The 23,030-nt window shown below is 46.1% G+C and overlaps 1 protein-coding gene across 4 annotated transcripts in view; it reads left to right on the forward strand.

The window, feature by feature from the left end:
- The window catches only part of PIEZO2 (piezo type mechanosensitive ion channel component 2), a gene marked incomplete at its 5' end in the record, with an annotated part of 334,873 nt that overhangs the window by 56,196 nt on the left and 255,647 nt on the right, over positions 1-23,030 (forward strand). For all 4 annotated transcript variants that reach the window (XM_082668432.1, XM_082668434.1, XM_082668433.1 and 1 more), the window contains one exon: positions 6,212-6,307. In XM_082668432.1, coding sequence (XP_082524558.1) covers positions 6,212-6,307 — 96 coding nt within the window. The remainder of the gene's footprint in view (positions 1-6,211; positions 6,308-23,030) is intronic.

The raw sequence follows: 23,030 nt of genomic DNA on the forward strand, positions 1-23,030 counted from the left end.
CTGGTGTCCTCTTTCTTGAAGAACTAATTTTTGCAACTTTCTGAAGGGAGCATTTGGCATAGGACCTCCACTGGATATGGAGGTCAGAGATAACAGGAAGAAAGAAGGGAGTAATCTTGTCTTGCCTGTCGGCTGCCTAAAGCATCCCCACGTGAAACATATGTAAGTTTCACCGGATGTAAAACACAGGAGTGTGTCCTGGGGGAAATAATTTACACAGACAATGAGTGAGGTGACTTAGCAGGCTTTCCTGTCTCTCATTTCTTTGTTGGTTTTGCTTCCTTAGGAAAAATCTGCAATTGTTGGGGTTTTTTTTTGTTTCGTTTTTTTTCTGCTGCATTGTAAGTATTTTGCAGCTGCTTCTCTTGTTATTACTATTTTTATAAAAATCACCATCCTTTTAAAAACCATTGATTGATTCAGAGCACAGAAGGAAAGTGTAAACACAAAATAATTCTGGAATCACTGAAACTGACTATCTTGTCTCTTGGTACTGAAGTTGCTTATTCTGAATAATGTGTATCTACTGTTCTGGCAACTGTTAAAATAAATAAAGCATTCTGAGGTCATAAAGAGTGTTTAGAATGTACTTAGTTGAAATGGAGGCTCTAAACATTTAAGCTTTGTTTTTTCGCAGGCCATTCATGGTGAGGGGCTCTTTGGCTTTGCTGAACGGTGTGGAGGAAGTGAGGACACGCTTTTGCTAAAATATTCAGCTCTGAGGGCACTTACCTTTAATAACATAATTAAGATTGTTACCTTCAACTATTATGGAAGTTAAAGGGTGCATAAACCTCTTTGTCATCGTGTAATACATGGGAAACTAGTACACGCGTATCGCAACACAAGTATTTTTATAAATGTTATGCGGCCATCTTAAAATTTCCTATTTGCAAGAGATTTTCCCCTTTCTATATTGATTAAACTCTAAGCTGTCAAAGTCACATCAATCGTTTCTCCAACTTGCAGAGTTTTTCCTAAACTGCCCATCAGTTTTCACCTCTAGAAAATGAAATGTGTTAATGAGATCAGTCCAGTTGTTTACGGTTCACATGGCAGCACGTATGTTTATAATGCTCTTCACTTGATGACTTATCTTGCAGTTTCTAATTGTGAGCTCTCTAGTCCTGGCAAGGTCTTTTGGGGAAATTCCTGTTGTCATCCTTTGAGGGAAATTTCCATATAATTTTGGATGGTTAAAACCAGATAGAAATAGTGGAATAGATAGTGCATTCTTGGCTAAAGTGAAGAACCTTTTTCCTTAGAACACCTTGATCTGCACTGTAAAAAAATTGTAGTGTCGACAATAAAATCCTTGAGGCAGGGGACAGAGGTCCAGGAGCCTGGACGGCCCACGAGAGGCATGGGTACCAGCATCTGATAGCTTTTTATGGGAGCAGGGCTGTGCTCTGGGACTCCAGGTCCTAGACCAAGACAACATTACCCTGGATAAAGGAGCATTGCTCTTTGCCTCCTGAGGCTTTTCTAGCTCGAATGTGCCTTATTGACAAGTTCAAAGGCGTATTTTGCTCTAGGTGGGTAATGCACTTAGATATGGCATTCAGAGTCCCCGTAAGCTCGGGTGGCTCCTGGGCAGCAACTTCACACATAAAACAAAGCCGAAAATTCAGCAATTAGGCCACTGTCATCAATCAAACTGGATAATTTTAGACAAAAATAAACGAAGGTGGATTTTTAGAAGTGGCTTGATTTTTGTGTGTGTGTGTGTGAAAGGTTAGTTATTAGTCATCAGTTGCTGCTTACAAATTACCCAAACATTAAGCAGCTTAAAGCAACAAACCCTGCTGCGGAGTTTCTGGGAGTCGGGAATCCGGGGAGGTTCAGCCCGTGCCTCCAGGTCAGGCTCTCACGGGCTGCAGTTAAGGCCGCTCAGGCTGCCGTCTCTGGGGGACTTGCTTGCAGGCTCACTCGTGTGGCCGTTGGCTGGTGCGGGCTGGCTGCTGGCTGGAGACTGCGGCTCCTTCCCTCCGGGCGTCTCCTCGGGACAACTTGTAGCCTGGTGGCTGGCTCCACTCAGGGACCAAGGGGCACCCACGGTAGAAGCCACCAAGAGCTATCCTGCTACTTTCACTGACTCTGGTCACTGGCAGGGAGCCCCTGGGTCCAGCCCACACTCAGGAGCAGGGGATCACACACGGGGACCATTTGGAGGCTCCCTACCACCCTGGGTCGTCCTTGCTTCTCTTTAAGCATTTGTTATAAATAATGGTAACTAAAGGATCTGCCCTGAGAACCCAAGAGTGGTCTCCCTTCTACCCCCTGCAAAGTTAGTCATTGGGAATTTCCTAAGTTTACACATTTCCAGTGTGCATTATATGAAACCTTACAGAACGAAGTTATAAAACTGAAACAGCGACAGGCATCCTGTGGAGAGAAGGTTCTGGCCCCCTGAGCCCCTGACAGTTACCCGGGGACGGGTCAGGCAGGTGAGGCCGCCAGGCTTCCGGACAGAGGCGCAGGCTCAGGACGAGCTCCCAGGCTCCAATCTCAGCCCGGCCACTTGCTGTGCTTCCTACCCCTGCTGCTTTGTCATGTGTAGAGAGAGAGAGTAAAAACAGGGTCTGTGAAAGGAGGGTGGTGAGAGAGCGAGTTAATGCACAGTTAGGGCTTGACCCGGGGCGGTGTTCCTGTGAGCTGATACCGACATGAACTCACAGCGGACACACGCCCTGGGCACACTCTTTAAAGTGATACCATCATACAAGTAAGCTCTAGTTTTCTCTTTACCCAGAAATACACAGAATTAGGTAATTTTGCTGCACGATGTGCATTAACATTAAAAAGCCCAAGGCTAAAATCAAAGCGACACTCCACTTGATGAAATGTTTATTTGGGGCAGAGCCAGTGGTGGTGTTTTGCTGCTATTGGGAAGGCTGTAGCCTTGTTACCCTGGTTTCCTTTTCAGGCACCCTCGTGGCTTTCATTCCATTTCACTCACTTATTCCTGTCTATTCCTTTTGTGAGCCTGAGAACCTCCTGTCCCCCGGGCCCTGGAGGTAACAGAGATGGTCACAGACACATGGACAAATGCCCGTGACCCTGGTTGAGAAGAGCTCTGGGAGAGGTGCCCCCAGCAGAAGGAAGGCACCTGCTTTGGGGGAGGAAACACTGGAGCAGAGCAGGAACAGGCTGGATGCAGGAAGGTGGTCCAGTGCCTTCGAGGCCTTGAGGCCAGAAGCAGCACAGTGCAGGGCTGTTCAGCCGGGCAGCCGCTTGGAAGGGCAGGATGTGTGTCGGTGGGACAGGGAGCCGCAGGCCCAGGCAGGAGCCAGGCTGCAACCTTGACGGAGGGTGAGATCCATCACTTAGTCGATGTCACAGGGTGGACACTGAGTCCTCTGATCCCTCCTAAGGCCCATGTGACCCGGCCCCATCCAGGACTGCCTGGGCCACTGCGGGCCAGGGGTAGTCAGACAGGCTGGGGGCTTTGCTGCCCTGTGGCCTGCTGCTCATGGGGTGGCTGGTCGCCCCCTCACCGCCTCACCTCAGGGCTTGGATCTCACCTCCTGCGGTGCTCCTAGGGGATGCAGCGGCTGCCTCCTCCACCCCACGGCCCTGTCCCCCTTGCCACTCCCCACCCCCGAGTTCTTGTTTACAGGGTGTTCATCTTCCAGCATGGCTTGCAATCTCCTATTGTGCTTATTGTTCACCATACATCTCCCCTCCTGAAAGTGAAGGGATGCTGGTCAGTCTCAAGGACATAGTATGTGCTCAAAAAATACTTAGTGACTGGATGAATAACCAAATGTCTTTTGGGTTGTTAAGGAACATCAACTCTGGATGAGAAGTAAGAGACAGAAAAAAATAGCTAGATAGACAATCCAAGCATGGGTTCTTGCTCTTTTATTTTGCTTCATTTATACATTTTCCTGTCCAGTGATAGTGTGGAAGTTTCTTCCTGCTTTGGGTCTTTCATAAAGGAGGTTGGGAGTGGCCATGGTGGTAAACAAAGCTACCGTCATGTGCACGACCCCTGCGGGATGAAAAAGCACTTCTATTGATGCCTTCCTCCCCCCACAGCATCCCTCACTGTACCCTGCTTGCCTGTCATTGTCCAAAGGAAGCCACCAGCAGCTGGGACCCCATCTCCTAATGCCATGTGCATCCCACTCTGGTCTGTCCCCAGGTCCCAGGCGCTCTGACTCTGCAGGCAGGAGCACCCAGCCCTTGCCCGTGCTGTGTCTCCCCAGCTCAGCCCTCTCTGGCCTTGTGAGCCCCTGCACAGCCTTCTTGTTTCCTGCTCCTGGTGATGTTCCCCTTGTGCTTCCATCTCTCAACTCCCATCCCCCTGCTGGGTCTGCATCCCTTTCTGGAGGCTGTCCTGGACACCCTCACAGATGATCAAATGACCAGCCCCTCTCTCTGTTGTAGTAAACTTATTCCATGAAAACTTTTCTTGTGAAAATGGACTTCCCCGGTTTTTCTCCTATCTGTCCTCAATTTTCTGCTGACTTTTTCTTCCGTACCTGCCCATTTTCCCTTCCCCATCTCACCCCCCTGGCCCCCCATGTAGGCAGCTGCCTCCCCTTGTTGCTGTGGCCTTCAGAGAGTCCATCCCCTCTTGTCCTGCCTGCTCACCCCTCTGCTCAGGGCCCATCTCCACTTCCCTCTGGGGTCACTGAGCAGCGATCCTGCCCACACTGTCCCTTGACTGTTTCCATCAGGGCTGAGTCCCACGGTTGGATTCCGTGCATGTGTCTAAAGGTAAACTTACCACCTTCTCCTTAAATGTCTTATTTTCCTCCACGGCAGGAATCCTTATCACCGCGGTTGCGATCCTTGGAGTCACTTTTTTGTAATTTCTCTTCACATCTCTCCATATTTATTGTACCAAATGCCTTTTTATTTCACGTACTGCTTCTTAAGTTCTGTTGTTTCTGCACCATTTACACCTTGTTGCTGCAACACTGAAGTTTCCCGGCCCACCAGTCCAGCCCACGTGCAGTCTTAGATTACTCTTTCTGAAATGTTTTCTCCGGATCCAGATGGTCAGGGACTAGTTCTTTCAGCTCCACGTTCTCTCCACTTTCTCTCCGACTAACTTTTTTTTTTTTTTTTTTTTTGCGGTACACGGGCCTCTCACTGCTGTGGCCTCTCCCGTTGCGGAGCACAGGCTCCAGACGCGCAGGCTCAGCGGCCATGGCTCACGGGCCCAGCCGCTCCGCGGCATGTGGGATCCTCCCAGACCGGGGCACGAACCCGTGTCCCCTGCATCAGCAGGTGGACTCTCAACCACTGCGCCACCAGGGAAGCCCCTCCGACTAACTTTTGTTCCAACACTTCTCCATCCTGTGAATCCGTAAAACTGATCTCATCCACACATGCATACTTACTCCTTCTCCCTCCCTCAGCCTTTCTTTATTCATCCAATAAGTTTATTTTTAATTGCTATAAGGCGCTCATTTTCTTTCCACATGGATGCCGCACACCACCCTCTCCCTGTCTGGTAACGAGGATCCTCACCACAGTTGCTCGTGTTTTTGAGGGCTTTCTGGGTCCAAGACTCTGGCCAAGTGTTTAAACCTTCACTCCTCGTCGTAAGCCTCTGAGTCAGAGACGGTTATTAGACCCATTTCATAGATGAGGAAGGGGAGCTTGGGGAGGGAAGGAGCACGTCTCCGACCTGCCGTGCGCCCTTTAAGACGAGATACGCAGAGCAAGAAGCGAAGACTTGGGGCCTGAGTTTAGTTTTGTCTCCGTCACCTCCTCGCTGGGAGCACCCAGGGAGTGGGTGAGTCTCTGGGCCTGGGAGCCTTCCTTATCAGAAGGGGACTAATCAGATAACTGGGGACAGGCCTGGCCGCAGAGCATTTGGCAAATATTTTCTTTTCTTTTCTTCCCCTTCAGTCTCACCTCTTCTTCCATCCACAGCCTTAGGCGAACGCCTCAAGCCCTCACAGCCCCATTGCCTATGTTTCCGTAGCAATTTTAGTTTGCCCAGCTTACTTTGTGACGTGTTTCGGGCCTGCCTTCAATCAGGGACGCCGATGCTGCCCTCTTGGTTGGGTTCTAAGAGCAGGGACCGTGCGTTTTAATTCCCGTTTCTCATCACGCTCCAAGTAATGATGGGCACAGAACGGATGCTCCGTTCTTCCTCCCTACTTGAAGATCTGCTCCAGAGATGCCGCCTGATGCCGTGATGCCTAAGGCTGTCCGTCACTAACGCCTCTCACCTCTTCTCCCCCCGCAGCCTGTGCGTTCCGGTACAATGGGCTCTCCTTCGTCTACCTCATCTACCTTCTGCTCATCCCCCTGTTCTCAGAACCAACCAAAGCCACCATGCAAGGTAAGAGACCTTTGCTACTCGGTACCACAGCTGAGTGTGTCTGGGGGCTCCCCGGGGCTGTCGTTACCTGATGGGAGAGATGCCGGTCCAGTGGGGAGCAGGGTCACACGTGTCAGCAGTAGAGCTGTGTGGCACTTGGTGGTGACGTGTTTTTGTCACTCATACAGCTGTCTTCCCCGTACAGCTTCCCTGGCAGGCCTGTATTTGTAGGTTTGCAGACAGTCTGGAAGGGTTTGGCTGATTAAGAGCAACTCAGTGTGCTGTCATTAAAATGAGGCAGACGGGGTGATAACAGTGGCACAGATTTGTGTATTCTGTCTGCCGGGGAGAAGGAGGTGGCAGGCAGAGAAGGGGTCTCTGAGCCCCGGAGCAGGAGACCTGGGGAGGAAGCCGGGTGCGGTCGTGGCTCCTTCACGTGTCAGCTGAGAGCTGTCACGTGTACCTCCATCAAGGACAGAAAGGGAGAGATTCGAGTTCTCGTTTCTCAAGCGTGTTCCTGCAGACCTTTAGATCCCTCCCCCGTTGCTCTCCAAGCACCTGAAGGCATAGAAGGAAATAGTGCCTCTGTTTCCTGAGGCTCTGATGAGGAAGCCTGGTCTGGTTGGTACATTTACGCATTTGAAGTTCTTCCACAACGATAGAAGTTAAACCGCACTGAGTTAACTTAATTGTTTTTCAAAACAGTGCCATTACAAGAAATAAGGACTGTGCCCAGTGCCTTAGTGAGTGTGATGGCCGTATGTTTACAGGAAGGGATGGAAAGTTGGGTTTGACCTGGGGATGGCCATGGCTCCGGGTTGCCAGCTCACGGTGCTGACTCTTCAGGAAAAGCAGTAGAGACTTGGTAGAAACAGAGCCTAAAATCATGACTTTATCTCTCCCATTCTCCCCCTGACTATTATTACATTGATTGTGGGTCTTTTGATCATTCATCCTAATGGTTAGGACTGCAGATGCTATGTTGATTTTCCTGCCTTAAGAAGAATCTAAATAATAGCTCTTCTAAGTCACTTAAGTCCTTAATACACAAAATTAAGAAGGACTAGAGAAATGTGAGTCTATACAAATCCTCATCAAACCAAAAATATGCTGTTCACGGGACCCCACCCACTCCAGCCTGATTCCTAGAGTCCAGCGTAAGCAAAGATGTTTAAACAGAGTAGCTTCTGGCCTCAGAACCAAGTTGATAACATACAGGTGACTCCTATTTCATGGCTGGGAGCTCACGTTTTAAAGAAAGGAGGTTTCGTACATATTTAGCATTAAGTGCTTTAAAAATGAGTACCTGTTTGTACTCCATTAAATGATCTATTGCTTTTCTATCAGGGTGTCCCCTTGTTTTACCTGGAAACCAGGTCAGTGGGATTCCCCTTCATACTTAATGTGATGATGCCTGGCTTTGCCTTCTTCCCAAACTACCCAGCCCTGCTCTGCCCAGTGGTCTCTGTAGGGGTGATGGTGACCTGGGATGTGCGGCTTAGTCCTCGTGTGTGTCAGTGGCCCATTGTCTGTGCCTGGAGCACAGGGAGTCACACGGTCAGGAAACTCATAGGTGAAACGTGAAATCAGAGGCAAAGAGCGGCTCCTGTGTGTGGGGAGAAATATCCTGAATCACCAAAGTGTCACAAGGTCAGAGCACAGACAGCATCACCGTGCGCAGGTGTCTGCCATGTCTCCCTCCCAGGCGCTGAGAGACGAACAGCTCAAAGGGAGCCCGCAGGCATCTTTCCAGTTGGTACCTGGGGGCAGGGCTGGGACTGTGTGTCCTGTCCTTCCGTCCTTCCTGAGGGGTGTGGCTGAGACCTCATAACCTCATTTATTTGCTGTGTCTGAAAACGCACAGGGACTCGAGGGAGGGAGGCCCCCATATGACTTTTGTGAACATGTAGGACTCCCCATCCGGCGTTTCCACATCTGTGATTCGAGGCACCCAGGCCGGGCGTTTGTGGTGGGGTCCAGGGCTTGGGCCATGTGGTCCAGGATGATGCCTGTGTGGTGTCCATGCAGACGGTGATGGGCCTGGAAGGGTGATGGCTGTGTGGCTTTGCAGGGGGCCTTGGGGGGGTCACACACACTCGGCCTTTCAAGTTCCTGTTGATACTCATTTCTCACAAACAGGAAAGTCCAGTGTCACCTGGGAGAACCCAATGGCATCCGCTCTGCCTGGCGGTGTAGGTCCTCTGCCACACATGCACACACACATACACACTTGGTGCACACACACACACACACACACACAGAGTCACAGGCATGCACACTTGGGGCCCGGAGGAGACGCACCTTGAATCTGCCATCAGTCAGTGTGCAATTCCTCCCTCTCTTCTTTCTCCTTGGATTTCTCAGCAAGAGTCAGATGTTGGTGTAGTGCGTCCCACAGTGCCCAGGGGGTCTCAGCGAAGCCCCTGTCCCTGGGCTGGGAGTCTCTCCACCCAGGCAGCTCTCTCGGCTCCTGGGATGCTCTCCTTGGCCCCTCGGCCTTCCAGGGTCTCACCCGAGGCTGAGCCGAGGCCCCACTTTGATACATTTATTCACTGAGTCGCTTCTAATGCACCCCCTTGAAGATGGCTAAGATTTTGCTGTTTTGTTAACTGCTGCATTTCCAGGCTACGAGACAGCATCTGGTGTGTAGCAGGCAGTCAGTAAATATTTATGGAATGAATGAATGAACGCATTCATTTCTAGAGTCTAGAGCTCTAGGAGCATTTAGGAATGCAGCCCTAGTCCTCTGCGTCCCTCAACCTCCACGAGAGCAAACGTCACAGAACAGTTCATCACCTACACCCGTCTGTCCTCTGGGGACAGAAGCTCGGGCAGGGCGATAGGCTATGGGAGTTTGCTATTTTAGATTTATTGGGGATCAGGGGATATGAAGTAATTGAAGAAATCAAAATGTTCTATGCTTTTCCGTACAACGTTAGGCATTTTGTTTAAGCCTGTGATACTGTAGGAAGGGCAGTAAATCTTTGCTTGCTGTTCAGTTAGCAGTGTGCTTTGCATTTAAATTGAGACTTCACTCCATTAAATAGGAACTAATATATAATTAACTTCAGGTGGTCCAAATATTCCAGGTTGATGAGATATTAAATTCTTTAACCAGACGCATGTTAGGTTTCCTATACCTTATGTGTAATGAGTACCCCCATCGGCCAGTATGGTGGGAGGGTTGGTATTTTCTTTGGATGGAATGTAAGTGGTAAATCGTACGAGATGTGGAAGAAGTCCATATACTGTATATACTCATTACGTACTGGCTCATGACAATACGACTGTTATTTTGAGGCACAACGTTATTACTTTGAACGTCAGAGATTTAGAAATCTCGATCTCATGGCTAGTCCTAACCTCAAGATTTTTCCTTGTGCTCTTTAGATATCAGCTAAGAATTGTGTGATTTCCAGCCTTTCTTGTTAAATAATATTTCTATTAAGTAACCAATTACTAGAGAGCCAGTGGCACTGCCTACTAAGTATGTATTATTATTTACAGGCATCAATTAATTTAATTCCTACAATGACCTTTTGAGGGAGCTGCCATTATTATTAAAAACTATTATCAGAAGTCCTCATGTTACAGACAAAGCCTGAGTTCGGGCGGCGTAAGAACAAGCCCCAGGACACGGGCACTGTGTGGGTGGCCACGCTTTTAACCACTGTGTTGTCTGACTCATGCCCAGGATGGAACACCATTCTCAGGATTTGCAAGGGTGGAGGGAAACCCACTCGCTTAATAAATACTTGTTGGCTGATAGATTACCAGGTCCTGGGCACAAGCGTCTGGAGAGATAATATGGGTGTGTTTAAAGGAGACATTTTCCTTTGCATCAGTGCAGATTGATGACGTACGTGTATGTTATATAGAAAATACATCTTATTAAGTGTGATTGTTTATTTCTTTCAACAAATGTTCATTGAGAGACTGCCCTTCACGGAACACTATGTTTGGGTGTGTGGAGGATAAAAATGAGAAGAAAACATGGTTCTTCACTGGCATGGCCTCCCAAACATGCTGGCTCTTATGTATATCATTGAATGGTAGCTCTTTCAAAGAGGTTGTCTTTGGAAGCCATAGATGTATTCCAGTGACGCTGTCATTGGAACTGACCTCAAATTAGTCCTCTGCAGTTGCCTTTAGAGTTTGCCTTCAATAGGCTCAATGGTGGCAAACCGTTGTCCTTTTAAGGAGGGTCTGATCTCATAGTATTTGGAGTCAAGTTTGATGAGGGAAAAACTGGTGATGAAATCAGTCATGTCAATTTTAGAAAAGAAAAAGACAAAACCCAGAGTATTTAGTATAAAACAAAGTGTCTGAAGGTGACTCCTCATGATTGGTGAGGAGGTTTAAGATTTATTGACATGAGAGCACCTGGTTGATACACATGAATGACGAACACATGGAACATCTTTCCATGATGGGTTTGTGTGGATAGACGAGATCTAGGATATCAGGCAAAATGAGATGCGGAAGCGAGAAGGCAACATCCTGAAGGAGGTGTTGATTAGCTTGATCTACAGGGGAATCTGGACCACAAGAGTCAGGCTGCACCTACCTGGCCCAGACCAGAGGCTCAGAGGGAGTATCTGCAGAGATCCGTGAACTGAGGGTACTAATAGTATGTCACATTTCCTATGTACCAGGAACTGTTGTAAGCACTCCCTGTGTGCTAACTCATTTAATTAGAGGTTAGCAAAATCATGCATTGAAAAGGCAGGACCCCCTCCATTCTGGAATGAAAAGAAAACACACTGGGTTATAAATCCACTTAACCAACTAGGAACACTGCACAGTGAGGGGATAGACTGCTCCATTCCCTGCACCTGACCATACTTTATTAGATTTTGATTTTGTAAATGCTCAGAGTCCCAAGTCTTTTTCAGTTGGTTTCAACAGAAATTTTTACATCCTTGCATGCACTTTGGATAAACGACAGCTCTAACTTTATCAATAAAGTGTCCGGGGTCTGGGGTGAGAGACACACATCTGGCTACAGTGTGAAATCTGGGATTTGCTGGAAATCGCTTGCTTGGTCCTGCCTGCAGCTTGTCTTTGTTCACGTGCCCTCCTGCAGGCTGGGGTGGGTAAGAGGATCTTCTCCATTCTTTTTTGGGGAGAGTCATTTACTAATTGGGGGCTGCTTAAAAAGGAATGCTCCAAATGTCAAGACTACAACACTTGCTGGGCAATATTAGCAGTTGACCTACAGCAAAGATATCTTAGAAGCATCATCATCTAATCAGTTCATGTGTGAAATGTTTATGTCACACACACTCACACACACACACACACACACACACACACACACACACATCAAAGGAGCAGAGATGAGTGTTGTCTAAGGAGGGTAATTATTTCTAACAGCAAAGCTGTCTTCTAGTCCAGGGACTCATACTCACTGGGAGCCTTCTCTGAAATCGGATGACATTAGTAGGTGAGAACAGAACTCCCAGTGGTGGAGGAAAGGGAAGGGCTTTGGGTGCTGGGTGGGTCTTTCTTAATTTAAGCCTCCCTGTTCAGTTACGAAGGCCAGGTCCTCCCGGAGCAGGTGAAACACAGATGTGGGTCCAGCCCTCGGCTGAGGCGGTCACGTTGCCAAAGGAAAACAAAAGGGCGAAACTTTCAGGATTTGCCCTCCAAATATTTTTCAATATGGGGTTTCATGAAGATTTTCTCCTCCCTGTTAGGAAAGGAGTGGGTCTCTGAAATATCTTTTTTTTCTAATTAACTTTGCTCTGTTATTTTGAGCAAGGTAGCAGTTCCTTTTCTGTATTTGCTTGTGTTTACAACTCAAAAGTTTTTAAGAAGGTAGTTTTTCTCGTTTTGGGGATCTCTTTCAACATTTGGGAGGGGGTGGATGGAATTAGACGGGCGGTAATCGAGAGGCTTCACTGTGCTTTGAGGACAATTGTGAGCAAGTGAAATTTTAGCAGGTCAAGTTCACTTTTGTAAACTGTTGCCAAAGTTATTCCAAGATGATAGGGAAGAATATTTTCTCTCCATCTCTGAAAAGGAGTCCTAGTTTAAGAGGAAATTGTAATCATCATGGAGTAGAGTGTGTGTGTGTGTGTGTGTGTGTGTATGTGTGTGTAAAATAATCACCAGAGGGCCTTGCCCTGAGGTTCTGACCCAGGGTACACTTTACCAGAATCACTAAAGACTCCCTGAGAAAAGAAAAATGATGTTCCATTTGCCGACATGAAGAGGCAAAGAGGTCTGTAACTTGTAAAGACGTGTTTAGACGTCAGAGAGGAAATAGTAGCAGATATTTTAAACTGCTTGCATCTGGTTTTTGTTGAAAACACTGTTAATCTTTATACTATTATTATTATACCATAATAAACCATCTGGTTTATTATGTCATCATAAAGCAAAAGGCAAGAAAATATTTAATTGAACAAATTCTTTGGGGTAGGTGTTCTATTACCAATATCAGCTCACAACCAAACAGAAGGCTACCAAAATGACTAGATGCTTGTTTCTTGAACTTTTGAATAAATTAGTGATAGGTCTTTTAGGTTTCTTTATCTGTCCTTTTGAGGGGGCGGTGGTTGTTTTGGATTTGGCAAAAACTATTCAGTGACACAGAAGAACTTTGAGGCAACACATATAATTCTCAGCTCAGGAAACATTGGGTCGTATTATTATGACTAAGGAGAGGTTTTCACAAGTCCTAAACTCTGGCTGTGATAAACCAAATCTGCAGTGTGGCCTCACCTGTTATTTAGATGCTGTCTGTCATGACAGGGAAGGGGGTCACCTGGACTGGATGTCAGTTTGCTGATTCACACTTCAAATCACTTTTCTTTTGTTTACTCACTTGATAAACATTTACTTGTGCCTGGTCAACGCCGTCCTGGGTAGTTGGACGCTGTACAGTGAATGGCACAGTCTCTCTGGCCCCAGGATGTGAATTAACAGCACGATCGTGGGCAGGTTCCTTCGGTTCTCAGAGTCCCGCTTTCCTCCTTGTTGAGTCCTGGTGCTGGTCTTGATCAGAACCTTAAGATGTCTGCCAGTGGGATCAAGTTCATGGACACACCTCCCTGTGCTCTGTGCTGAACAATGGTTAAAGAGCCCAGAGAAGGAGATCATCACTCTTCTCTTACTTTAAAAATTTATTTTCCCTTTGAAAGGGTTCAACTGATTTGATTTGCTTCTGTGTGTATTTGAAGTCAATTTATTGCAGTTTTGAAGCTGACTTACTTCAAAGTCTGGACGAGACTAATTTCTGATGGATTCACTTGTTAGAGTCTAGGCTTTACTTTGTGGGTAACTATTTCTCTTAAACAGACCCACGTGTATTTGCACAGATTCATACAAAAGAACCCTTTGAGATGACAACGTACATTTAGCTTTCAAACAGTGCGAATTATTCATTAGAAGAAAAATAAGTAGATAACACATGCTTGCTCTTTGCGGGGCAGCTCCCCCAAGCTTTCTAGACGGCAACTCCCTGAGTCCTTCTAACACTCCTGTAAGATAGGAATTCGTATTGTTCTGATTTTACAGACAAAGAAGCTGAGAAACACACAGAGGTTCATGAATAATTCCTCAAATGAACATTTTAAAAATTTGATCCAGTGAGTGAAAGCTTCTAATATAAATAATTCAGTTACCGACCGAGGCATTTCCCACCTTTGACTGATTTTATTATAAAATTAATACAGAGTGAAAATAAGTGGAGGGATTTTGCATGTAATCCAGCTGCCTTATGACAGTATAAGAGGACAGTTATTGTACTTTAAACCACCTTTTAGGATATTTGCTCAGCATTAAGCAGAGAAGAGAATCCCAAGGATAATTTTTTTTCTGAATGTTTAAAAATTATTCATTTATTATGTATTGACTAAAAGACCATTCACATTTCTTGATCTCATTCAATAGGTTATGTCGTATGATATTGATACACAGTATGTGTTCGATTTCTTTTGTTCACTGAATGAGCATCACTGCGCATCTGTCGTGGGTGGCTGGCTGGGTGCTGGTGCCCCGGGTGACCGTGACACTGCTCCTTGTGAACGCCCAACTCACCGTTTAGCACACCCTCTCCCTCCATTCTCCTCATCCCCTCTCCTTCCTTCCTCCTTTCCATTCTCACTCCATTTACTTTTTAAGTTAGTTTTGCATAAATATATATCCTGCCTTTCAAGTTGCCAATACTCTGTGCACTTAAGGAATATTTGGGGAAGGCCACTCTCCGCCTCCTCTGCTGGCCTGGCGCCCATGATGCTGGTGACACAGGGTGGGCTGGCCTGGAGCCCCGCCCAGAGCCCCAGACCTGCAGGAGGACGGCCTGGAGTCCGGGCATGTGTGTGTCCTGGAGTGGCCTCTTTTTGTCTGTCCCCCTGCAGCCTGGCCACCCATGACCAGGGTTACAGGGTCCATTGGCAATTGGGTGCAAAGGACTGTTCTCTGCTCCATCATATCAGGTTCCTTTGGATATAACGGCCTCTGCAAGAGGAAGATTGCTCTTCTAAGATTCAGGGGTGCCTGGCAAGCTGGTGCTGCTGCCTGGGTGGGGATGTCCCCGTGCCCCCAACACAGACACACACACAGACACACACACACACACACACACACACACACACACACACACACACACACACACACGCCTCTTTAGGATCAAGGCATTGATTCTCTCCATTGTTTGGCATGATGGTGGCCGAGGGCTCACGGCCCTGTCCGTCCATCTCTGAGAACCGTCCCAAGCTGAGAGGGTCTCTCCAGGTGGTAGATGTGGCCCCCATTTTGATGACTGGTTATGGTGGGGTCTCCTTGCCTTGTTCTGGGACAGTCCTGCTGTCTCAGCTCTGGAGCTTCCTGTGGGGTTGTCTGAGCCTCCGCCATCACCGAGTTGCACCCCAGCCTCTCCCTCTCCCCGGCCTTGCTGCCCTCCCTCCCTCCACAGTCTGTGTCCCTGGCCTGAGTGGGTCATCTAAGACCTGCTGACACAGGGCCCTGGCCAGGAGGGCCCGTGAAGGCTGGATTTTGGCCCCTGTTGTGCTGACCAAAACAACAGGATTGTGTGCTTCTGGGGGAAGGGGTCCCTACTCCAGTACAGGATTGTGTGCTTCCAGGGGAAGGCGTCCCATGGGTGAGCGAAGCTAGCAGTGGCCCTGCAAAAAAAAAAAAAAAAAAGGAGGAGAAAGCACATTTTAGAGCAACACACAATTTTCCTGAAGATGAGCCCCATTTACTCAACATGATCCTGTCAATTCCCCTCCTAACTTCCTCAGCATTCTTGAGAAGTGCGCTGAGTAATTACCCGGCAGCTGTTAGTCTGTAAGGTTCCAGCCTCAGCTTCCCCAGAGGGACCTGGCCATGCAGAGGCTGCAAAGATCCATCACTGCTCCTCTCAGTTGAGAGGCAGAAAGCGAGCAGAGGAAGCGGCTAATAGCAAGGCCGGGTCTGGACGGCGGAGTGATGGGCACCGAAGCCGCAGGACCAGCGTCTTCCGGTCACAGAGGCCTTACTGCCTGCCTCTGCTGTTTCTTTGTTCCACAGTTACTCGCTAGCGGACTGCGTGATAGGTGAGGATTAATTATCTGTTTGCTGCCAGGCTCATTCAACGGCCAGCTTATTGGAAGGCATGATCATGCATGCTGGTCGCGGCTGGCTGCTTGTTCATGGAGACAAGTGTTGGGCAAACACTCGTTCATCTGATGAGCTGACAGTGGTGATGGGGGCTGGTGGGCTGCACCTGTCTTTAAATAGCAGTGACGGGCTCTGTCATTCAACCAGATGCTGCTCATCAAATATTCAGCAGCCAGAGCTTTCACAAAGGCCTTTCATCGGCTCACGTGCAAGCAGAAGGGAGAAAGGAGGCCAAGCTTCTGAAAGCTGGGCTGGGCTAGGCTTTTTTGTTTGGAAATGGGGCAGCGGCTAGTTGGAAAGAGGGATGATTAGAGAATGGTTACCCGGGGAATTTAAACATATTTGTGGTCCGGAGTTTTGCTGTTTTTTGGACTTTGTGTGTAACACCCTAACAGAATCTCAATGAACGAGTCCCCTGCATTAATTCCTGGGATAGTCTGTCACAGAAAGATAGACTTACACTGAGTGGGGGACAGGATGAAGTATTGATTGATTGATTCATTCATTCACTCATTCGTGTCACAAATATTTATGAGGCGTTTACTCTTTGCAAATAATATGTTAAGAACTGGTAATACAACAGAAAGCAAAAGTAAACAACATAGCTCTATAATCCAGAAATTTACTCTCCATTTGGTGATACTAAAGGATAAGTTTAACTTTTCAGACTACATTCTAAAGTCTAAATACAGTTGACCCTCATCATTGGCATATTCTGTATTTGTGAATTAAATTTATTTGTGACCCCAAAATAATAATGGTCACACAGCTTTCATGGTCATTGTCAGACCCAAGCAGAGCAGCAGGGGATTGGAGTTGCTGGCCACTCACGTGCAACCGAGGAAGGTCAAGGCGAGGCTCTCCTTCTGGGTTCAGCTCAGACTGTGAACAAGTGTCCTGTTTACAGTCTAGCTAGTGCCATGTGTGCCACGTTTCTGTTCTTTGTGTTGGTGATGTTGCCGTTTAAAATGGCCCCAAGCGTAGTGCTAAGTGCTGTCCTGTGCTTCTAAGTGCAAGAAGGCTGAACGTGTGATCCTGCAATCCCACTCCTGGGTGTAGAACCGGAAAAGATGAAAACTCTAATTCGACAAGATATATGCACCCCTGTGTTCATAGAAGCACTACTTACAATAGCCAAGACACGAAGCAACCTAAGTGTTCATTGACAGATGAATGGATAAAGAAGATGTGGTATATGTATATGATGGCATACTACTCGGCCATAAAAAAGGAGGAAATAGTGCCATTTGCAGCAACGTGGATGGGCCTAGAGATTATCATACTAAGTAAAGTAAGTCAGAGAGAGACAAATATCACTTATATGTGGAATCTAAAAATGAATTTATTTACAAAACAGAAACAGATTCAAAGACATAGAAAGCAAACTTATGGTTACCAAAGGGGAAAGGTGGGGGATAAATTAGGAGTTTGGGATGAACGTATACACCCTACTATATATAAAACAGATAAACAACAAGGACCTACTGTAGGGCACAGGGAACTCTACTCAATATCTTGTAATAACCTATAATGGAAAAGAATCTGAAAAGGAATATCTATCTATATCTATCTATATCAAGATATAACTGAATCACTGCTGTACTGCTGAAACTAACACAACATTGTAAATAAATTATGCTTCAATTTAAAAAAAAATGAGAAGAAAAAGAAGGCTGGGATGTGCCTTATGGAGAAAGTACGTTTATCAGAGAGACCATGTTCAAGCAGGGCTCACGGTACTGTTGGCCGTGAGTTCACTGTTGATGAATCTATTGAATAAGGTGTCTTTAAACAGGTTATGTATTGATCGGCTGATGAACATGTTGTAACCAGAGGCTCCCAGGAACCTGTATTTCCCCGTACTGTCCATTCAGCTCAGGGCAACGTCATAGAGCATCACTAGTGCAAATAACAAGAGTTAACTGTGTACGTTTTGCGCTAGAATTTGGGGCTTAGGGTTCTAGTGACATAGAGCTTGAAGTAGGAGAGGAGAACTGTCATACTGTTTGCAAGGGGTTTCCTAAAATTGTGGCTCGAATTTTCTTTAAGGTATATTAAGACATCTTGGACAATTGTGTGGTTGAGGAGAGCCTCTGTAAAGTTGTCACAACTTCTTTGGTGAAGTGTTCTCTATATTTGATTTGCAATTAGCTGTGTTTTTTCTGCATTTTTTTCTTTAAGGCCTAGAATTTTAAACCTGGGACACAGATCTACCTCTGGATGTGCTGGGTGTTAGTGTCCTTACAGGAATGGTGCAGAGGAGGGCTGTGGAAGAAGCTTGCACTTTTTAAGCTTTCAGTGTTTAAATGACTCATTAATGTAATAATAATGCTATTTATTTTCACATTTCACAAAGACCTTTTACTTTGATTATTTCTTATAATACAATATCCTAAGAGATAGTATTTTCCCACCTTATAAACGAGGAAGAGGTTTAGGTTAATTTGCCAGATGTTTGTCAGTTTTTATATATATATATATATATATGTATATATATATATAAACATATAATTATACATATGTGTATATATATAACTGTCTCCTACATTTTTGTATCCCCAATTATGGCTCTAATGTATCCTAATTATGAAAGCTATGAAAGGATTGTTATCAGAACTCTTGGATAATGTCAGTACCAACATATTGATGAGACAGTTTTCACTTACAGTAGGATTATTAAAAAAATCAGTAAGCTCTCTGTTGACTTCAGGAAGTATATATAGTTTGGGAGAAAGTGGATACTTTTTCCCCATGAATTTCATGAATTTTTCTTATTCTCATGTCTTGTTTAACCTATAGATTTGTTCTCTCTCTCTCTCAACCTCTCTTCTACACAGAGACAAAATCTCTCTGACAAAATGACAATCAAATTATTTACAGTCCATTCATACATATGTATATGTAATAATTGTGATTACTGGAAAAAATAAAGTGTGGCCAATTTAAATTTCAGATAAGTAACAAATAATTTTTTTGTATAATTTTGTCCCCAATTACATGGAACATACTTATTAAAAATTAAATTATTCATTTTTTTTTGAGATTCAAATTGAACTGGATGTCCTGCATTTTTATTTGCTAAAATCTGGCAGCCCTAATAATAATCATACTTGTGTGTGTGTGTGTGTGTGTGTGTGTGTGTGTGTGTGTGTGTCAGGAAGGAACTATTCACCACCTTTTCAGATGAGATCGGGTGCATTCAGGATGTATGGCTGTAGATGCCCCACCTTTTCAAGTCACCATTTGCTTGGCTCAGTTTGCGCTCCAGGAGACAAGCATTTCTAAACTCTGCTTTTCAGTTTCGTGCAAAATGTTGATCTACCCTATCAGCTATTCATTCATACAAATATGGGATGATAACAGCAAAACGTTGGAAATGGGATCAGGCTGGTCTTCGAGTTAGCTGATTAAACTTGTCTCTAGTATATGCCCCTCTTTTGCCAAAACATTTTTCGCTGAGCTGTTTTGGGATTAGAGCCAGCGTGCTGATAAAACTGAAACCAAAAGTTATCAGCAGAAGAATACACTAAAGAAGTATTTTCTGTGTCTCACTTAACTATACATTTGATTCAACTTAGCAGGTTGGTTGTGGTCCCTGAGTCACTAGCTCAAGGTTCCTAGTGATGGTTTACAATGCATGGCAACTGCTGTGGGTTTTATCTCCTGTATCCCTTTCCTGCCTCCCAAAGAGTATGACACTGCAGTGACGCCCCATCAAACACACCCGTCCAGACTGGCCTGAATGAACACACATGTTATAACTCTTGGGGGAGATGGTTACATGGTGACCCGCACTGCGTTCCTCCTGTGGGACAGTGTGTTTCCTGGAGAGAACATTTGGTCTTTAAGGAGTAGTGTGAAATAGATGTATGGACAGGGGATGCTCGCCTACCAGGGGCTCGGAATATGGCCTTCTTGACCAGGACAGTGGGGACGTGGTTAAAATAGGTGCGTAGACACTCTTTCTGCTCAGTTCCAGGTATAAGTCTTGATGTAGCTGCATTTTGCACAAAGTGTCAATATAGATAGTGCCTGCACAGACGTCACTGTCGGAGAATGAGGTGAAGATGAAACAAGTAGATGGGCTCCTTACAGGATGTTTTACTCAGTTTTCCAAATTATATAAAGTTTATATTTTTTACAAGTGGTATTCAAGCAACAATAATTTGTACTATTTTCCCACGTTAAGAAGATCCATACAATTGACGGAGCGGGAAAATGAACAAATTTAGTCTAAACACAAAAGGACCACAGATGCGGGGCGATAATACTGGAAAATAAACAATGAAGAAATCACGGTTTCCTCCAGTTCGAACTATTTAGTTAAAAACCCACTGACCTTTAGGAACAATGAGAGTGAGTGTCTGGAATGCAGGATGGGTTCTATGTGCTGTTTTGCTCTGAAATCACATCTCTGTCCCTCCCTGGGCTGAGGGCCACGCTGCCCAGTATGCCCCTCCTCCGATCTGTGTGGGCCTTTCACAGCCGCTGGGCTTGGTCTGCAATTATTCTTTCTCCTCCTTCCTGGAGCCTTGTGATTGAATTTGGCGAGCGTGTGAGTAGTGTGGCATCATCTAATCTCCAAGTGTCCACGGGTACCTGCACCTCACCGTTCAGGGTCCCCCTGGCCAGTCACCCCAGAGGGTTAGGGGCAATGATGAGAGCAGTTTAATTGAAGACAGGCCATTCAGTGGTTCAGGATTTTTTTTTCTTTTTGCGGTACGTGGGCCTCTCACTGTTGTGGCCTCTCCCGTTGCGGAGCACAGGCTCCGGGCGCGCAGGCTCAGCGGCCATGGCTCACGGGCCCAGCCGCTTCGCAGCATGTGGGATCTTCCCCGACTGGGGCACGACCCGTGTCCCCTGCATTGGCAGGCGGACTCTCGACCACTGCGCCACCAGGGAAGCCCGGTTCAGGCTTTATTTTCCAGTTTTCCCACCTGCCATGGACCATCCAGATACCAACACCAGACTCCTCCTCCTCGTCCTCACACCTTCAGAAGACACCCCAAGTTCTGGGCTGGGTAATGTGACCCGTCCAGAGACAAGTTTCTGTTTGCACCAGAGGGAGCTGCTTTCTCCAAAACAGCTCCAACGGTGGCATTTCAAGGCCTTTTAGACGGTTCCCACTAACCCCATTTACTTGGCCTCATTTATACTTTTTTTTTCTAGAAAAATAAAGATAATTTAAAGTAACCCTTTATTGTGAGTACTGCTGGAGTTTAAGTTATGAAAAAACAAGAATTTGGGGGAAAGGAGGCTGATGGGATCCAATTTCATGGAAATCAAACGTACTGGAAAGGAAAGCAGCACTAGTGCAAGGACTTAATGATGAGACCAAAATACACTCTTCACCCTGACAATGAGGTTCATTATGGTGGCGGGACCAAAGCGTGGGAGAAAAGATTTCAGAAAGGGAAGTGCCCTACCATAAGTATAAAGTCAGAAAGTAACCCTTATATAAATACATAGATAATATTAGACTAAGTGCATAGATAATATTAGGCTATGCATTTTCTATATGAGTGATACAGTCCTGAACATTACAGAGCATCGCAAGCCCAGTCCTTTCATGCTATCGTTCAGGAATGGCAGCAAAACATCCACTTAGGTACCTGATTGTCCCACAGACACGTGATATAGTTATTCTGTCAATAGTGATGATGACAGTTATGTTCTCGTTATATTCTCAGTATACCCATTACCTCTGAGGTCTTTACTGGAGATTTGCCAAGTTAGGACTCAGGATACAAAGAAATGTAAATAAACCAATGTCTCTAAACTGAAGGAGTTTCCAATCTAATTCTGAGATTATACTTGGAAACCTGAGTCAATGTGTAAGTGTAACATCATGTCAATAATAGGAATAACAGCACAAATAACTAAAGTTTGCTACTATGTAAATAATATGTATAAATGTATATCGTATGTTATGTAACTAAAGAGAATGGGGAGGAGCATTTACCGAAAGCTCTGATTTTAGTTGGGCGTCATTAATACGCAGCCCGTCTTTGAGGCTACGTCTGGCCAATAACTCTATATGTTTTTTTTAAAATTTTTATTTATTTATTTATTTATTTATTATGGCTGTGTTGGGTCTTCGTTTCTGTGCGAGGGCTTTCTCTAGTTGCGGCGAGAGGGGGCCACTCTTCATCACAGTGCGCGGGCCTCTCACTATCGCGGCCTCTTGTTGCGGAGCACAGGCTCCAGACGTGCAGGCTCAGTAATTGTGGCTCACGGGCCTAGTTGCTCCGCGGCATGTGGGATCTTCCCAGACCAGGACTCGAACCCGTGTCCCCTGCATTGGCAGGCAGACTCTCAACCACTGCGTCATCAGGGAAGCCCCTCTGTGTGTTTTTTGAGCCTTCTGAAATGTGCAGGTGGGGCCACGTCACCTGTGACTTTCTGCGCGCAGTTTATCTGAAGCTGTTCTGACTTGTACAGCTCTCGGTTAAAGGGTGCGCGTCTGTTTGTGCCTCTGGAGTGGGCAGGGGGGATGCGGAGGTTAAAGCAGCTGGAGGTTAATGCACCTGTTCGTAATAAAGCATCAGGAAGCGATATCCTTGGGGGATCTTAACATATCAAGCGCTTTAGCATGTTTTTACTAATTTTTGATCCTGAGGGTGGTGATGGAAAGGGGAAGAAAACGTGTGTGTGCATGTGTGGGAGTGTGTTCGTGTGCATTTTAAATGGATCCAACTTAAGAAAGGGGTTCCTTAGGTCCAGGGGATGAGAAGAAAGGGGAGAATGAGTTAGGAGAATTCACAGGGTTTGCCTGAATATTTGCAAGGAGAGAATACTGTAAAATAAAGCCAGACGTGGGGCATCACAGAAACCTTCCCCAAAGCAGCCTGGTTTTCAAGAAATCTGTTAAAACGATGTCTCTACCATATTCTGGAACTTGGCACTGCTTTTTTCCCTCTTTCTGCCTATAGAACGTTTCATTTGTCGGGAAGAAGTCCAGTCAGTGCCCGGGTGTTAAATTCTTCAGAGCGTGTGCTCCTGCCACCTAATCATTGCCCAGCACAGCTCTGCCCCCGGGCTGCATGTGTGCAGACCGCACCTTGCTCTTTATGACTCTTAAGTGTCCAAGTGTATTTCCTTCCCACCCCCTTTCTTTCCCCTCCTCCCTTCCCTC

This window comes from Grampus griseus (assembly GCF_964374135.1).
Source record: "Grampus griseus genome assembly, chromosome: 12".
In the NCBI taxonomy this organism is placed as follows: Eukaryota; Metazoa; Chordata; class Mammalia; order Artiodactyla; family Delphinidae; genus Grampus; species Grampus griseus.